Consider the following 15,489-nt stretch of genomic DNA (forward strand, 5'->3'; position numbering starts at 1 on the left):
TTGAAAACCAGTTTCATGACTGGCCAGGCTACGGTGTGAAAGTTCTGTTTGTTTCTCCTTGATGAAACCCCCCGCCCCTTGGTTCACTCTACTTCCCTGTAAGCTAACCACCCGCCCCTCCTCCCGTCAATCACCGCTTGCAGAGGCAATAAAGTCATTGTTGCTTCACATTCATGCATTCTTTATTCATTCATCACACAAATAGGGGGATGACTACCAAGGTAGCCCAGGAGGGGTGGTGGAGGAGGGAAGGAAAATGCCACACAGCACTTTAAGCACAGCACTTTAAAAGTTTACAACTTTAAAATTTATTGAATGACAGCCTTCTTTTTTTGGGGCAATCCTCTGTGGTGGAGTGGCTGGTTGGCCAGAGGCCCCCCCACCGCGTACTTGGGCGTCTGGGTGTGGAGGCTATGGAACTTGGGGAGGAGGGCGGTTGGTTACAGAGGGGCTGCAGTGGCAGTCTGTGCTCCAGCTGCCTTTGCTGCAGCTCAACCATACACTGGAGCATACTGGTTTGGTCCTGCAGCAGCCTCAGCATTGAATCCTGCCTCCTCTCATCACGCTGCCGCCACATTTGAGCTTCAGCCCTGTCTTCAGCCCGCCACTTACTCTCTTCGCCCGCCACTTACTCTCTTCAGCCCGCCACCTCTCCTCCCGGTCATTTTGTGCTTTCCTGCACTCTGACATTATTTGCCTCCACGCATTCGTCTGTGCTCTGTCAGTGTGGGAGGACAGCATGAGCTCGGAGAACATTTCATCGCGAGTGCGTTTTTTTTTCTTTCTAAGCTTCACTAGCCTCTGGGAAGGAGAAGATCCTGTGATCATTGAAACACATGCAGCTGGTGGAGAAAAAAAAAAGGGACAGCGGTATTTAAAAAGACACATTTTATAAAACAGTGGCTACACTCTTTCAGGGTAAACCTTGCTGTTAACATTACATACATAGCACATGTGCTTTCGTTACAAGGTTGCATTTTGCCTCCTCCCACCACGTGACTACCCCCTCAACCTTCCCCCCTCCCTGTGGCTAACAGCAGGGAACATTTCTGTTTAGCCACAGGCAAACAGCCCAGCAGGAATGGGCTCCTCTGAGTGTCCCCTGAAGAAAAGCACTCTATTTCAACCAGGTGACCATGAATTATATCTCACTCTCCTGAGGATAACACAGAGAGATAAAGAACGGATGTTGTTTGAATGCCAGCAAACATACACTGCAATGCTTTGTTCTACAATGATTCCCGAGGACGTGTTACTGGCCTGGAGTGGTAAAGTGTCCTACCATGAAGGACGCAATAAGGCTGCCCTCCCCAGAAACCTTTTGCAAAGGCTTTAGGACTACATCTAGGAGAACCGCAAATGCCAGGGCAAAGTAATCCTTTCACATGCTTGCTTTTAAACCATGTATAGTATTTTAAAAGGTAAACTCACCAGAGGTCCCTTCTCCGCCTGCTGGGTCCAGGAGGCAGCCTTGGGTGGGTTCGGGGCGTACTGGCTCCAGGTCTAGGGTGAGAAACAGTTCCTGGCTGTCGGGAAAACCGGTTTCTCCGCTTGCTTGCTGTGAGCTATCTACAACCTCCTCCTCATCATCATCTTCTTCGTCCCCAAAACCTGCTTCCGTATTGCCTCCATCTCCATTGACGGAGTCAAACAACACGGCTGGGGTAGTGGTGGCTGAACCCCCTAAAATGGCATGCAGCTCATCATAGAAGCGGCATGTTTGGGGCTCTGACCCAGAGCGGCTGTTCGCCTCTCTGGTTTTCTGGTAGGCTTGCCTCAGCTCCTTCAGTTTCACGCGGCACTGCTTCGGGTCCCTGTTATGGCCTCTGTCCTTCATGCCCTGGGAGATTTTGACAAAGGTTTTCGCATTTCGAAAACTGGAACGGAGTTCTGATAGCACGGATTCCTCTCCCCATACAGCGATCAGATCCCGTACCTCCCGTTCGGTCCATGCTGGAGCTCTTTTGCAATTCTGGGACTCCATCATGGTCACCTCTGCTGATGAGCTCTGCATGGTCACCTGCAGCTTTCCACGCTGGCCAAACAGGAAATGAGATTCAAAAGTTCGCGGTTCTTTTCCTGTCTACCTGGCCAGTGCATCTGAGTTGAGAGTGCTGTCCAGAGCAGTCATAATGGAGGTCATAATAGCTCCCGGAGGCCAATGTCCGATGTGGACATCGAATTGTGTCCACAGTACCCCAAATTCGAGCTGGCAACGTCGATTTAAGCGCTAATCCACTTGTCAGGGGTGGAGTAAGGAAATCGATTTTAAGAGCCCTTTAAGTCGAAATAAAGGGCTTCATTGTGTGGACGGGTGCAGGTTTACATCGATTTAACGCTGCTAAATTCGACCTAAAGTCCTAGTGTAGACCAGGGCTGAGAAAGTCACTTAACCTTCCTGCCTTACTATGAGAATAATACTTACTTCATAGGGGTGTTGCAAGCATTAACGGATGTTTGTGAAATCTTTTGAAAACAAGTGTTAAGTAAAGGAAGATTATTATTATCTATTATTCATACTCTACTATGATTGTGTTATATGTAGCACCACTGATGGAAAACCTGGGCTTGGTATGTAAAACAATACTGCAGAATGTAGGGAGAATAACATTTCTGAACCACCAGTTTTCCCCAACTGAAAGCATCAAGTTTGTGCCTGTAGAGAAAAGTAATAACAGGGAGAATTGGGGTGTTTTACTGTGGAGATCAGTTCTACAAAAATCATTAGAGTGCCGTGGTTTTTGTCCAGATGCAATTTAAAAGGTACCTCTGAAGCAAATGATCAGAATACATTAGATATGCTAGAGTTCATCCTTGAGATAGTTTAATATACAGAAAAATAATTGACAATGAGATTCAATTAACAAAAGTCTTAACTAGCTTACAACATCATTTCCCCACATCAGTTACTAATTTATGTGAATTCTTTGACCTCAAAGTAATTACCTAATTATTAGACAAAGAGAAACTACATTAATAGCTACTTCTGTAACTACCAATACTGTGACTGCTAGTACAGTTTATTTCAGCTAATGCTTCAGTACTCAACACTTCAGTTATTCTATTTGTTTAATGTTGAATATAACTTATTCTATATCTTGTAACCCAGTGTTCACAAGTGGACATTTAAATGGAACCCCTACTTTTAAATGTGAGTCTCTAATTATTGGTGGAACCCCCTTTCATTAGTCAGTTCAGACAAAGCATAGGCTCAAATGGTCAGCAAAGTAAAGGATCATTAGACTTAAAGGTCCAGATCCACAAAGGGACTGAAGTACCTAAATCCCATTGTTAGGCACCACAAAATCCCCACTTTGCTGCCATCTAACCTGTAGGTACCCAAACTCACTTGGCACCTTAACTTTTGCAGTAAAAATTCCCTAGAAACCTATGCTTCTGATTCTGGACATGCGCATTGCTGCCTCACATTAGGCACCCTAGCACCTATCTCCCACCTCAGCCCCAGCGTGATCCACAAACTGGAAGAAGATGGGCAAAGGAGTCCCTATCTTGAATGCTTGGCTTGATCTGGTAGGGTTGCCCACAGGGCACCTAACTCCACACAACAGCTGGGGTGGGGGTAGGAGGAGGATTCCCTTATAATCTTGAGCCCAGTTGCTAGATAGTCTCCCAGAATTTGGGAAACCATGGTTCAATTCCCTCCTCTGCCTGATGTGGAGAAGGGATTTGAACAGGGGTTCCCCAACCTCTCAGGTGACTGCAATTGATTATAGAGCAATTCTCATTCTCTGGCCCAATTGATTCTTAATTATTCAATCATTTAGCTGGAGAGCTGGATAAGGACCATCAGCAGAACAACCCATTGTCCAGTGACAACATCACAACACGCAAGGCCCTTTGTGGATTTGGGCCAAAGTCCTCTGATTTCTAAGCCCTCAGACACCTCATGGAACTGGAATGTAGTTAGAGCAATTATTAATTATGGTCCAGATTCTCAACTATGACCAGTAGCTGCTGTTGCTCAATATGCTGGCTGACTATGGCCCCCCAGGCCATTACACCACTCAAGAACAGCCAGAGCTTATTATTCTGGCCACACTTTTAATGAGCCTTACACACTCCCTACGTTGGGAATTGCAAGGAATGGCTGCCCTAACACAATGCCTATATGCTTGCTGCCTATGCCAGGAACTGTAATGGAAGGCAGGGGATGCAAGAGCTGGCTATGCCTGGGGAAATACACCAGGGAAATACAAGGCTGGGGAGATCCAGCTCCTTTTCATGCAAACAGAGCAGCACAAAGGATCTGGATCCCAGAATAGAATCTAGCCTTCTGAGTAATACTATTATTTGCCTCCTCCAAGTCAGAATACCTGTTCCAGATACAGGTGGATGATTTATGAATAAAGACAAACTAATCCCTTTGTAGTGCTTTGTGGACACTTGGTTACACCCACAAACTTGTCTTACCACATCAGCTGCTGCAACTGTGCTGTAGTGTTTTTTCAGTGTAGCTCTCTTGCTTGTGTCTTAAACATGGGGTTTTCCTCGCAGATGCCCTTGTCCAGAGATATTTCTTGACTGACTATTCTTCTTCTTTGGGAGCTGGAGATTCCTTTTTGGAGTCTAGTTTGCAGGTGCAAGAGATAAAATGCAAGAGAATCCTAACTCACTGACTTCTATAAAAGCTGCGCATTGGTACTTCCTGGGTGGAGTGACCTATGGTATGTCCCAATTTGTTAGTCCCATGCTTTGAAGTATATCATACACAAATAAAACTGGCTTTTACTTTGAGTAATTGCCTTTCTCCAAGAAAAATTGTTTTCTCTATCAGGATTTAGGGCATGTGAAATTTGTTCACAACTGATGATGGTAATTCAGTATTTTGTTTTCCTGAAACTTACTCTTTGTATTTAAATTTAAATTTGTAAGAGTTAAAACTGCATAAGGTCCTTTACATATCAGTAGCGTCAATTCTGGTTTTTTTTTTAGTCCATTTTCAAACTGCCCAAGGATTTTTATTAGTTTCTTGATCACAACTTTTTCAATTTCTTTGGTTATTTTGGGTACCCAAGTTTGTACAAAATGAATTTATCCCCAGATTTTCACATCACTGATTGAGCAATTTTCCTTTGTTTCCTGATATACTATAACATGTTTATAATCACACATTGTGACAGTCTATCCTATTATGCTCACCACTTTTCCAAAGTATGATACATTTTGTACAAAGTTGCCTTGTAAGATATCACTTGAAAACTCATAAAGTTCTGAATATTGTTCTCCTGGTAAAATTAGTATATCAACATTGTATGGGAAGTTATTAGATTCCATTATGTATAAGTGTTGTAACATGCTCTAAGGTTAAGACAAGCAGTCCTTCTCCAGCAATGAGAAGATGTGACTAAGCAATTTACATTGCATCACAGCAACATTTCAAACCTCACATCCACAACAGATTGCCTATCACTGTGACTCAGGAAGGATGTTTCTAGCACAAGCAATGGAGTTATAGGAGGGCAGGAAAACACTTGACTTCACCTCCCCTCTTCCTGTCTCTCTGCTCATGACATTAACAGCTCTCAAAGAACTGAAGTAAGTGGGAAGTGGTCCCAGGCTGAAAGGAGATGCAGCCTGTAAAAGTTACAGCAGCATATGTTGAGACAAAACCTTTGCTTTTAAGTCTTGTTAAGTTAGGTATTAGCTTGCATATTATTCTTTTATTTTGTAACCAATTCTGACTTCTATGCATCAATTCTTGTAATCACTTAAAATCTATCTTTTTGTAGTTAATAAACTTCTCTTATTGTTTTATCTTAACAAGTGTGTTTGGATTAAAGTGTGTAGGAATCTCCATTTGGGACAAGCAAAGCTGATGGACATATCATTTTCCTTCGATGAAATGACAGACTTTCTATGAGCTTGCAATGTTCAGTAGTGTGCTACACAGTACAAGATGCACATTTCTAGGGGAAAGTCTGGAAATAAGAATTTGTGGGTGTCCCCCTATGTGCAATTCATGAGTGACTGGTTAGAGTGCTTGTGTGTTTAGCTAGGAGTGAACTTGCATAATGAAGGTTGTGTGAGCTGGCCAGGTGTGGATGTTCTGACAGCATAGTCATGTAAGAGACACCCCAGGCCAGACAATTAAGGGGACACAGCTGTTCAATAGTCCAGATTGTATCCTGGGGAATGCCACACCCATGTTATTAACAATCAATCCCTAGTTAGTTTTGACTTCCGAATAATAGAATGTAAGGGAAATTGAATATTTCACTTCCGTTTGTGACTGTTGTCAAACAAAAATTTTAAAAATTAATCAACTCATTAAAATGTTTCAGAATTCATTAAAATTGATTCTCCTTTTATCTTACTTAAGTGCCTTCTAGCTCAACTGTTTAGCCAAAATTCTGGGCCTAGTAGATTTTTCCATTAGGATGAGAAATTAGTGATACAAATCATGAATTTTCTTGCTGTAATTAATGTACACAAAGTCCTCAAACTCAGTAGAAACAAATAGCAGGCAGTTTCCTAGCACAAAAATCCACAGGTCTGCCACTCTAAAGTTCTGTGCCCCGGAAGCTGTGTCTTTCTGCTCCTTCTCAGGATCACTTACATGCGTTCTCCTGGCTTTCTGCCTACAATCAATGTCCTGGCTCCTGGGTTTGCACCTGGGAAGCCTCTGGCTTGATTGTTCTTTCTGCTGTCCCTAAAAGAGGGCGTGGCACCTGCATTGGCTTTAATCAAATCCATGATTGTTTTTGGATGGGAGGCGTCCCTGATGGCAGCCATTAGCACTTTTCTGCATAACAATATAAAACCTTCCCTTGAAGCCTTATAGAAATAATATGTAGGTTTAACATGTATTTTGAATTATAAGCACAAAATAAATTTTCTAAAATGGACCAATATTTTATATGATTTACTGGATAAAACTGCAAAGTAATATAAAGCAGTTTGTATTAGTTTATAGCAGGAAAACCTTTGGAGGATTAGGACTTTCATGAATGAATTCAGACCTAAGCAAGATTCAAATGGGCCAAGAAATGAAAGCCCATTCACTTCATGGCTGCTGGTGGTGATGATTTATGTTAGAAGCATAAATAATTGCAACAAAGGTGGTTGCAAAAGAGATCTGGAGAGCGTAGGTACAGGTTCATAAACCACACCTCCTGTGTGCCCTGTCTCCAGGTGCACACAACCCATGGAGTATGAACACTGCAGGTTTTGGTGATGAAGAAAATAGGGCATACATTTTTGGTCCTTCCTGGCCATCTCTTCTTGTGCATGAGCCATGTTGTGTTTAATTGTGGCTAATGGTACAGTATACACTCCGAGTCTAGGGCTTAGGAAATGTAGGGGCCTTGTCTGTGGCTGAGAGTTTAACTCCTCAGAGGGTTATTGATATTTCTTGTTTTCTCTTCCTTTACACATACAAGGAAAATAGCAGGAAGGGGGGAAAGCAAGACTAATTTTCATTGTATGATGAAACAAAATTCTAAACTTACTCGGAAGATTTAAAGGAAGAGAAGGAAAGCCAAGAACATTCCTGTATATTTAGGAGGCTGGACTGATTGATATGGCGGACATCAGTTCAGGTAGGAAATCTGTCTCTTTCCTCAGCTGAGGTAGTGCCTGTTGAATTAATTAGGCCCATATGTTGCATTTAAAAGAGTCAAGGGTGTTAACATAACCCAGTTACTGTCCCACATTAAATAGTATTAAACAAAGTTTTGTGTTTGGTATACAGAGACCTTGCCAGCTTAGTATCATGGTAAATACACAATTAAACATCTTTTTAACCTGTTATTAAAGATACAGGAAAAGCAGCAAAAATTGTTAAAGCATTTGAAATATAAAATATAAAGTGAGTCTTTCATTTTAACAACATCCCTTTTTCCCTTTAGCTAGAGAGAATGTCTAGAAGGAAAACCCCCTTTTTTGACAGTCTCTTAGATGTTACTAAAGATGGTAATACCTGTCCTTTTGGGGAAAAGAGAAGAAGTTAGTTGACACAGGCTGGAGCTGTTATTGCTGTTGTTAAAAGTCCAAGCCAATTTTCAAAGAAAAGATAAACACACCAAAAAGGGGAGGAAAAAGAACAGCAAAGATAAAACATGCAGATTATGTCTCTGGTGTTGACTTTCACTGCTGGAAAAACACAGGCACAGCACATGGTCTTGTCAGCCACTCCAAGTTCTGACAAATTTGTATCAGCACCAGGCTGTCTAAGTCATTGCATTTAGCTACCTCTTTCTGGTCACAGATTTACAAAAAGGTTTCAGCGTAGCAGCTGTGTTAGTCTGTATCCGCAAAAAGAAAAGGAGTACTTGTGGCACCTTAGAGACTAACAAATTTATTTGAGCATAAGCTTTCGTGAGCTACAGCTCACTTCATCGGATGCACAAAAGTGTTGTATAATATACAGTCTTGGCTGGCTAAACCAGACTCTTAGCAGACAGAAGGAAAAAGGAGCAGGATAGGAAAGAACGGAAATGTAGGGAAGGAAAAGAACACACAGGAGGGGGTGGGGTGTGACCAAGTCTCACATCTCAGGTGGTATTTGAGATTTAGCTGGAGCTGGTGGAGGTGGCAATGTGATCTGACTCCCTCTCACTGGCCTGGTCCAGTCAGGACATCTTTCCAGAATAAAATGAAGAGGGTCCCAGGCGATGGTGGTGGTGGCAGCCATGATGGTGAAGTCTTTAAGGACCCCAAAATGAAGTGATGAGTGGAATAGCCCATCCCCTCATTATTTTGTCCACCAGTTAGGCCTAATCCAATACACCAGTTTTAATTCATTAATTTCCGGTCCCATATTTTTCTTGTTTACCAGGCATGCTTTTAACAAAGTCCTTGAATTATGTCAACAGGCCTTTTCTTTTGAACCTTTTCAGTCTTTTGCTTTTCTTTCTTTCTTTCTTTCTTTTTTTTTTTTTTTTTTTTGCACCTTCTCCCATTAACTTTTCTTGTTATGAGATATTGTGGCATCTTATGAACTCACACTCACTTTGTAAAATTGAGCTTACAATTAGGGTAAACTTGTAGGCCCATTTGTTATAAGAGACCAAAGGCAAGAACAGTAAGACAAGACTTAGGCCATGTCTGCACCACAAACTTGGGCTGACACAAGTTATGTCAACATAAAGCTGACACAATATATCACTCGTGCACATGCACACTTGGCTCCTTGTGTCAGCCCTGCATGTATTCACCAGGAGTGCTTAGTGCACAGTATGGTGCAACATTACATCTGACTGTAGCTTTCTGGATGAAACTGTCATTGGTATGGTATTGATGCATGTTAAGGAAAGCTACATTATTGTCTTATTATCAATTTATCTTAAGATAAGATTCCCAACATTCCCAAAGATTCTCAACATTCTGTTAGCCTTCTTGACTGCCACTGCACATTGAGCAGATGTTTTCGGAGAACTATCCCCAATGAATCCAAGATCTCTTTCTTGAGTGGTAACAGCTAATTTAGACCCCCTTATTTTGTATGTATAGCTGGGATTATATTTTGGCACGTGCATTACTTTGCATTTATCAACATTGAATTTCATCTGCCATTTTGTTGCCCAGTCACCCAGTTTTGTCAGATCCCTTTGTAACTCTTTGCAGTCAACTTTGGACTTAACTATCTTGAGTAATTTTGGATCACCTGCAAATGTTGCCACCTCACTGTTTACCTCTTTTTCCAGATCATTTATGAATATGTTGACGTTGGCACAGATCCCAGTACAGCCCCCTGGAGGACACCACTATTTACGTCTCTCCGTTCTGAAAAATGACCATTTATCCCTACCCTTTGTTTCCTATCTTTTAACTGGAGTCCCTGGCAATGTTTTCTAACGATCCTTAATTTAATTTAATAACAAGCCCTTTGTTAGCTTAATCATCCTGCCTCTGTTTATAAACAAACTCCCTGCTCCAAAGGCAGTAGCACAGAACTCATCTCACATTCCACACACTCAAACTGGGCCGCATTTAAGAGTTCCATCTGGGGCTAGGGCATGTCTCTGCCGGTAGGAAACTAAAGGGGAGGCCGGGAGCTCCCCACTCCCCTCCAAATGGTATCCCTGAGGACAGACCCCCAGGCAGAGCGGAGCAGTTCCTCATTCACAAAAGTGGGGGGGCAGTGTCAGTGACTCCACATGCACCCCACACACACACCATGCATTGCCTCTATTGGGGGGGGTCAATGCCCCCCATCCCCGCCCCCCAAACTGCACCCATGGACTCCCCTCCCCGTCTCCCAACACTGCAGCAGGCCCCACCCCCAGCCAAGCTCTCTCCGTCTGGAATGGGATGCACCTGCTGCCTGCGGTTGTAGCCGGGCTGGGAGCTGTAGCCACACAGGGAGCCTGCCTAGGAGATGCAGATAGGAGGCGGGGCGGCCCCAGGTGGGCAGGGTCTCATGCTGCTGATCACACTTGGCTTCTGCAGAGCAGAGCGAACCCTGTGCTTCCCACCCTCGCTCAACCCTAAGCTCAACCTGGCTGAAGCCAGGAGCTGCTAAATGACTGATCGATGGAGCCCGCCAAACAGCTAATAAGCACAGATGCCAAACAGCTGATGGGTGGGGGCAGGGCCACCCCAGAACAGCTGATCCATGGCCAGGGCTGCAAAACCACTATGGCTGGTAGGTGCTGAGCATCCATTATTTTTTTCTGTGGGTGCTCCAGGGCTGGAATACCCACAGAGCGGCACCTATGGTGGGTCATGCAAGTGGCATTAATTACTCCTGGGGGAATTCTGTGCTAAAATACTAAAAATTCTGCACACAATATTTTAAGATTCTGCAAAATTTTGCACAATTTATTTGTCAAAATAAGACTATATAACCATGCCAGTTTCAATTATTTTGGTAATTTATTTCAGAATATCTGTCAGCAAGTATGTCTGTAACACTACAGACCCACAAAAAAATCCCCTCGGGAGCAGAGAGCTAAAGAAACCCCTACGACAACCCAGTTCCTGTTTTTCTGCCCCCTTTCTCCCAGAGCCAGGAGGCCAGACACTCACACCCCTAACCCCCAGAGGCCAGCTGCAGGCCCCCCAGCCCAGACACTCACACCCCCTACACTCCTAGAGCCCAAGGATCAAGAGGGAGAAACAGCCTCATGCTGAGTTCTGGTTCCGCCTCCTTCCTTCAGGACATGCTCACAACTACAGCTGCTGTGAATCCTCCAGTTCCCTCCCCCTTCCTCCGGCCTTATCTTCTACTCTGCTGGGTCCAGTGGCCTGTAATGGCAGCTAAAATCTCCACAGCCCATTTCTGTGGAGAAAAAAGGAAATTCTGAGCACCCAACATTAATTTCTGCAGAATTTTGCATTGCACAGTGGCACAGAATTCCCCCAGGAGTAATTAAGTTAATTGTCTCCTGCTGCACAGGACTGTGACTCTCAGCAATGTGGAGGACATAGTGGATGGATTTCCAGCAATGGGGTTCCGAAACTGCGGTAAAACAATAGATGGCATGCATATACCTATTTTGTCAGCAGCCCACCCAGCGTGTGTCAGCAGAAAGGGCTACTTTTCTGTAGTTATGCAAGCGCAGAACTGTTCAGAAAGCTGCAAATAGGGACTTTCTTCCCGAACTGTGGATTACCATTGGTGATGTCGAAAGGCCCATAATGACCCTGGAGGACCCAGCCTAGCCCTTTCTCCCCTGAAATTTTAAACAAGACATGCTTATTGTCACGTCTATGCTTGTGCACTGCCCCACTCTCAGCACCAGCCATGGTGTGTATGGTCCGCCAGGGGTGAGGGAAATGAGGAGGGAATTCTTTGGTTGCATGAAACGCAGTCTAGGGCAATGGCACTGAATACTGGCCCCATTTTCCACAGGTGGTGGCAATTTTAGCTGATATCTCACTCCTGAGGGTAACAAAGGCTCCTGGTGTCCTGAAGCTGCCCAGGTCAGTCTGCCAATAGCTTGTCTATTGCATGGTGCCTCCTGAAGTTATTACCGATTGGGGTGGGAAAGTATCCTCCCGCGGAGAAGAAATAAGGCTGCCGTCCCTAAAAAGCTTTGGGAGAGGATGGTAGAGTACCTCCATGAAAGTTGCATTGAGATCTCTCCGCAGGGTACAAGGGCCATCCCTGCATGCATAAACAAACTGCCCCACATGCTCCCCATTCACCTGGCCTCACTCTACAGGGGAATGCAAACCAGATATCAACTCTACCTCTCTTTGTTGTACTGCTACCTCTTCTAGTACAAGACTCCCGGAACCCCACCCCCACCTAGGAAAGGTGGAGGGAAGGCAGGGGGCTCCACATGCTGCCCCCGCCCCGAGCGCCAGCTCCACACTCCCATCAGCTGGGAACTGTGGCCAATGGAAGCTGCGGGGCGGTGCCTGTGGGTGAGAGCAGAGCGCAGAGCCCCCTGCAACACCTCTACCTAGGAGCTGGACCTGCTGCTGGTCGCTTCCGGAGCGCAGCACAGAGTCGGGGCAGGCAGGAAACCTGCCTTAGCCCCAGCTGTGCCACTGACTGGGAGCCACCAGAGGTAAGCCTGTGCCCCAACCCCGAGCCCCAACCCCCTGCCCCAGCCCTGAGACCTCCCAAACCCGGAGCCCCTCCTGCACACCAAACCCCTCATCTCCAGCCCCACCTCAGAGCCTGCACCCCCAGCCAGAGTCCTCACCCCCTCCTGCACCCCTATCCCCTGCCCCAGCCCGGAGCCCCCTTCTTCACCCTGAACCCCTCATTTCTGGTCCCACCCTGGATCCTGCACCCCCAGTTAGAGTCCTCACCCCCTCCCAGACATTAACGCCTGCCCCAGCCCAGTGAAAGTGAGTGAGGGTGGGGAGAGAAGCCACCGCGGGAGAGGGAATGTAGTGAATGGGAGGCAGGGCCTTGGGGAAGGGGCAGGGCTAGGGTGTTCGGTTTTGTGCAGTTAGAAAGTTGGCAACCCTAGCCCACACCACCTGCCTGGCGCTCCAGGGCTCTGTGTGTGTGTGTGTGTGGAGTTTTGGCCGTGCCGCACACTCACCCAGCACTCTGGGGCTGGGGGTGCTGGAGTCCCGCCACCGACCTGCCTGGTGCTCCAGAGCTAATGGCACTGGGGCCCTACTGGCCACCCACCAGCGTGCTGGGGCTCGGGGTGCTGGGGCCGCACTGCCCACCCACCTGGTGCTCTGGGGCCGCCTGGGGCAGGAGGACCAGTGGTTTTGGTGGGAGAGCTCTGAGCTCCGGTGGGGGGGGGGCGGGGTGGAAGGGGCAGGGCTGGGGGCTAGCCTCCCCGAATGGACGTGTCATGCACTGCCCATGGCTCTAGTCTGTGCCCTGAAGGAAGGATTCATAACCTAGAAAACAAGTGTAATTCTAGAAAAATCTCAGAGCAGCTTATAAATAGCAATGTAACTTAACACTGAATGGCAAACAGAAGTAAGTCCTTGGTTTGTTGGCAGGAATGGCCATTTATTTCATGTATGCAGTGTTGCTGTAGATGTGTTGGTCCCAGAATATTAGAGAGAAAGTGGATGAGGTAATAACTGTTATTGGACCAATTTCTGTTGGTGACAGAGATAAGCTTTCCTGTTCCACTGAGCTCTCCTTCAGACCTAGGAAAGGTACTCAGTGTCACAGCTACATATAAGATCAAAACAGAGAGCTACTTATGCCGAACTATCTGTTTGATCATGTATTTAGTTGTGACCTTCTGCGTATCTTTCCCAGACCTGAAGAAGAGCTCTGTGTAGCAGGAAAGCGTGTCTCTCTCACCAACAGATGCTGGTCCAATAAAAGATATGACCTCACCCACCTTGTCTCTCTCATTCGTTTCATGTATGCCAAATCACCTACAACAGAACTATTTTAAGCTGTATTTTTAGGAAGTGTTCTAATCCAGTTCCTGACTGGGTATTTTGGAGAAGCTAAAAAAGGCATTTCCCCTCCACAGGCCACCGGAAAGCTTTGTTGCACAAAAGTGGAATAACTATAAAAAAAAGAAAAAGGAGCGTGTTCTGCAGTCATTCATAAAAATCATTCCCTAGTCAAAAAGCTTCTTGTGAATCAGACCGTTAGCCTAGGCCATGATACTTTCTACCAGTTTGCATCTCGGTCCCTGATTCTGGAAATAATTAAGCACATGCGTAACTTTAGCCATGTGAATAACCCCATACTGCTCAGTGGAGCAATACACGTGAGTAAAGTTATGCACATGCTTATGTGTTTGCAGGATTGGGTCCTAAAAATAAATTTTTCATAGCATTTGCCTCAAAATAGAACTAAGGAAACTCAATGAAAAATAAGATTTAAGATCTAGAACTATATGACTTGGCTTTATTACTAGAACAGAATGACTAATTGATTAAAGGCTTTAATGCTCGTTTTTCCTTATTAAAATTTGATGGCAATAAAGCTATGTCTGCAGTAAGTACCTCCTGGAGACCAATATCATTTTGGGTTTTTTTATGTTTGGTTGGTTGGTAGTGGGTTTTTTTTGGTTTGGTTTTTTTGCTTTTATTAAAGCATCCCAAGGGTTATGTCAGGATGTTTTAAATATTAGTAACATTGGAGTATGCACAGGCCCTCCCACCTGGAGTAACCAATCTAGGAGATAGAAGTATAGTATTTTCAGGTACTTCACTTGCCTAGGAGTTCCCATGCCAATTTGTCCAGTTTTATAATCATATTCCCCTTTTAAAGTGTGTTTCTCTTCCCCAATGTGCTGTGAAAGGCCCCCACAAGTACCTGGAGACATTTATTTCCCAAAAAGTTCTAGGTGTTTCACAAACAAATAATGAAAGCTCCTGCCCAGAAAGGGCAGACCATCTTGATTTGACATGTCATTAGATACACAAGAGTCAGGAAGAGAAAGATGACAATCATATTATCCATTTAGTCAGTTAAGGAGTGGCTTATGGTTTGATTTCTCTCAATTTCTTATAGGCTTTGCAGGAGACATAGTTTTTAGGACGGATTTGAATGCTGCAAGGGAGGTGATCTGATGAACAGGTTTGGGAAAGCTATTCTAAGTGTAACCCTTCTGCCAGGTGTTGTCAGCTGCTAAAAGACTCAGGTTCAAATATCGAGGGGTTCCTCTTGAAATTAACAAACACACCAGCTTGAACCCTCACACATACACCCCGAAACCTGGACTAAATACCTTCCCTGGGTGCCTTTAACAGGCAATGAATGTTTCTCTTCTTGCGAGCACTGAATTGCTATATAAAACAAATAACTTTATTAAGAGGAAAAAGAAGCAGCATTTTTGGGAGAGGAGAACAACAACAAACCAACTTCACCTTTGTATAAAAATAAGTAAAACATTCATTCCCACAATGTCTTTGGCAGTAGTCCCCTGCCTCAGTTTTCCCACCTGCCGGTGTAAATGTTCTAGGAAAATGCTGCTGCTTTGTTGCCAGTAAAGTCCAGGAGTGCACTCAGGCAGGTCCCTCCAACCCCGCTAGGGGGAAGGGGGAAGTTTTGCCTAGCAGAAGCATCTGCTGTGGCGAAACACCTTACAGCCATCTTTGCATCATCTCTTGCTGCAATATGGTCTCTGCACCAGC

The 15,489-nt window shown here is 44.9% G+C and overlaps 1 protein-coding gene across 1 annotated transcript; it reads right to left on the reverse strand.

Moving 5' to 3' along the window:
- Positions 1-391: 391 nt before the first annotated feature.
- LOC125632833 (uncharacterized) lies at positions 392-1,998 on the reverse strand. Its single transcript, XM_048841636.2, has 2 exons — positions 1,432-1,998; positions 392-842 (listed from the first exon to the last, which is right to left on the reverse strand). Exons 1-2 carry the CDS (start codon positions 1,985-1,987, stop codon positions 535-537), a joined length of 864 nt encoding a protein of 287 aa, XP_048697593.2. The 5' UTR covers positions 1,988-1,998; the 3' UTR covers positions 392-534.
- Between the last annotated feature and the right edge of the window lie 13,491 nt (positions 1,999-15,489).

This window comes from Caretta caretta, chromosome 2, assembly GCF_965140235.1.
Source record: "Caretta caretta isolate rCarCar2 chromosome 2, rCarCar1.hap1, whole genome shotgun sequence".
In the NCBI taxonomy this organism is placed as follows: Eukaryota; Metazoa; Chordata; order Testudines; family Cheloniidae; genus Caretta; species Caretta caretta.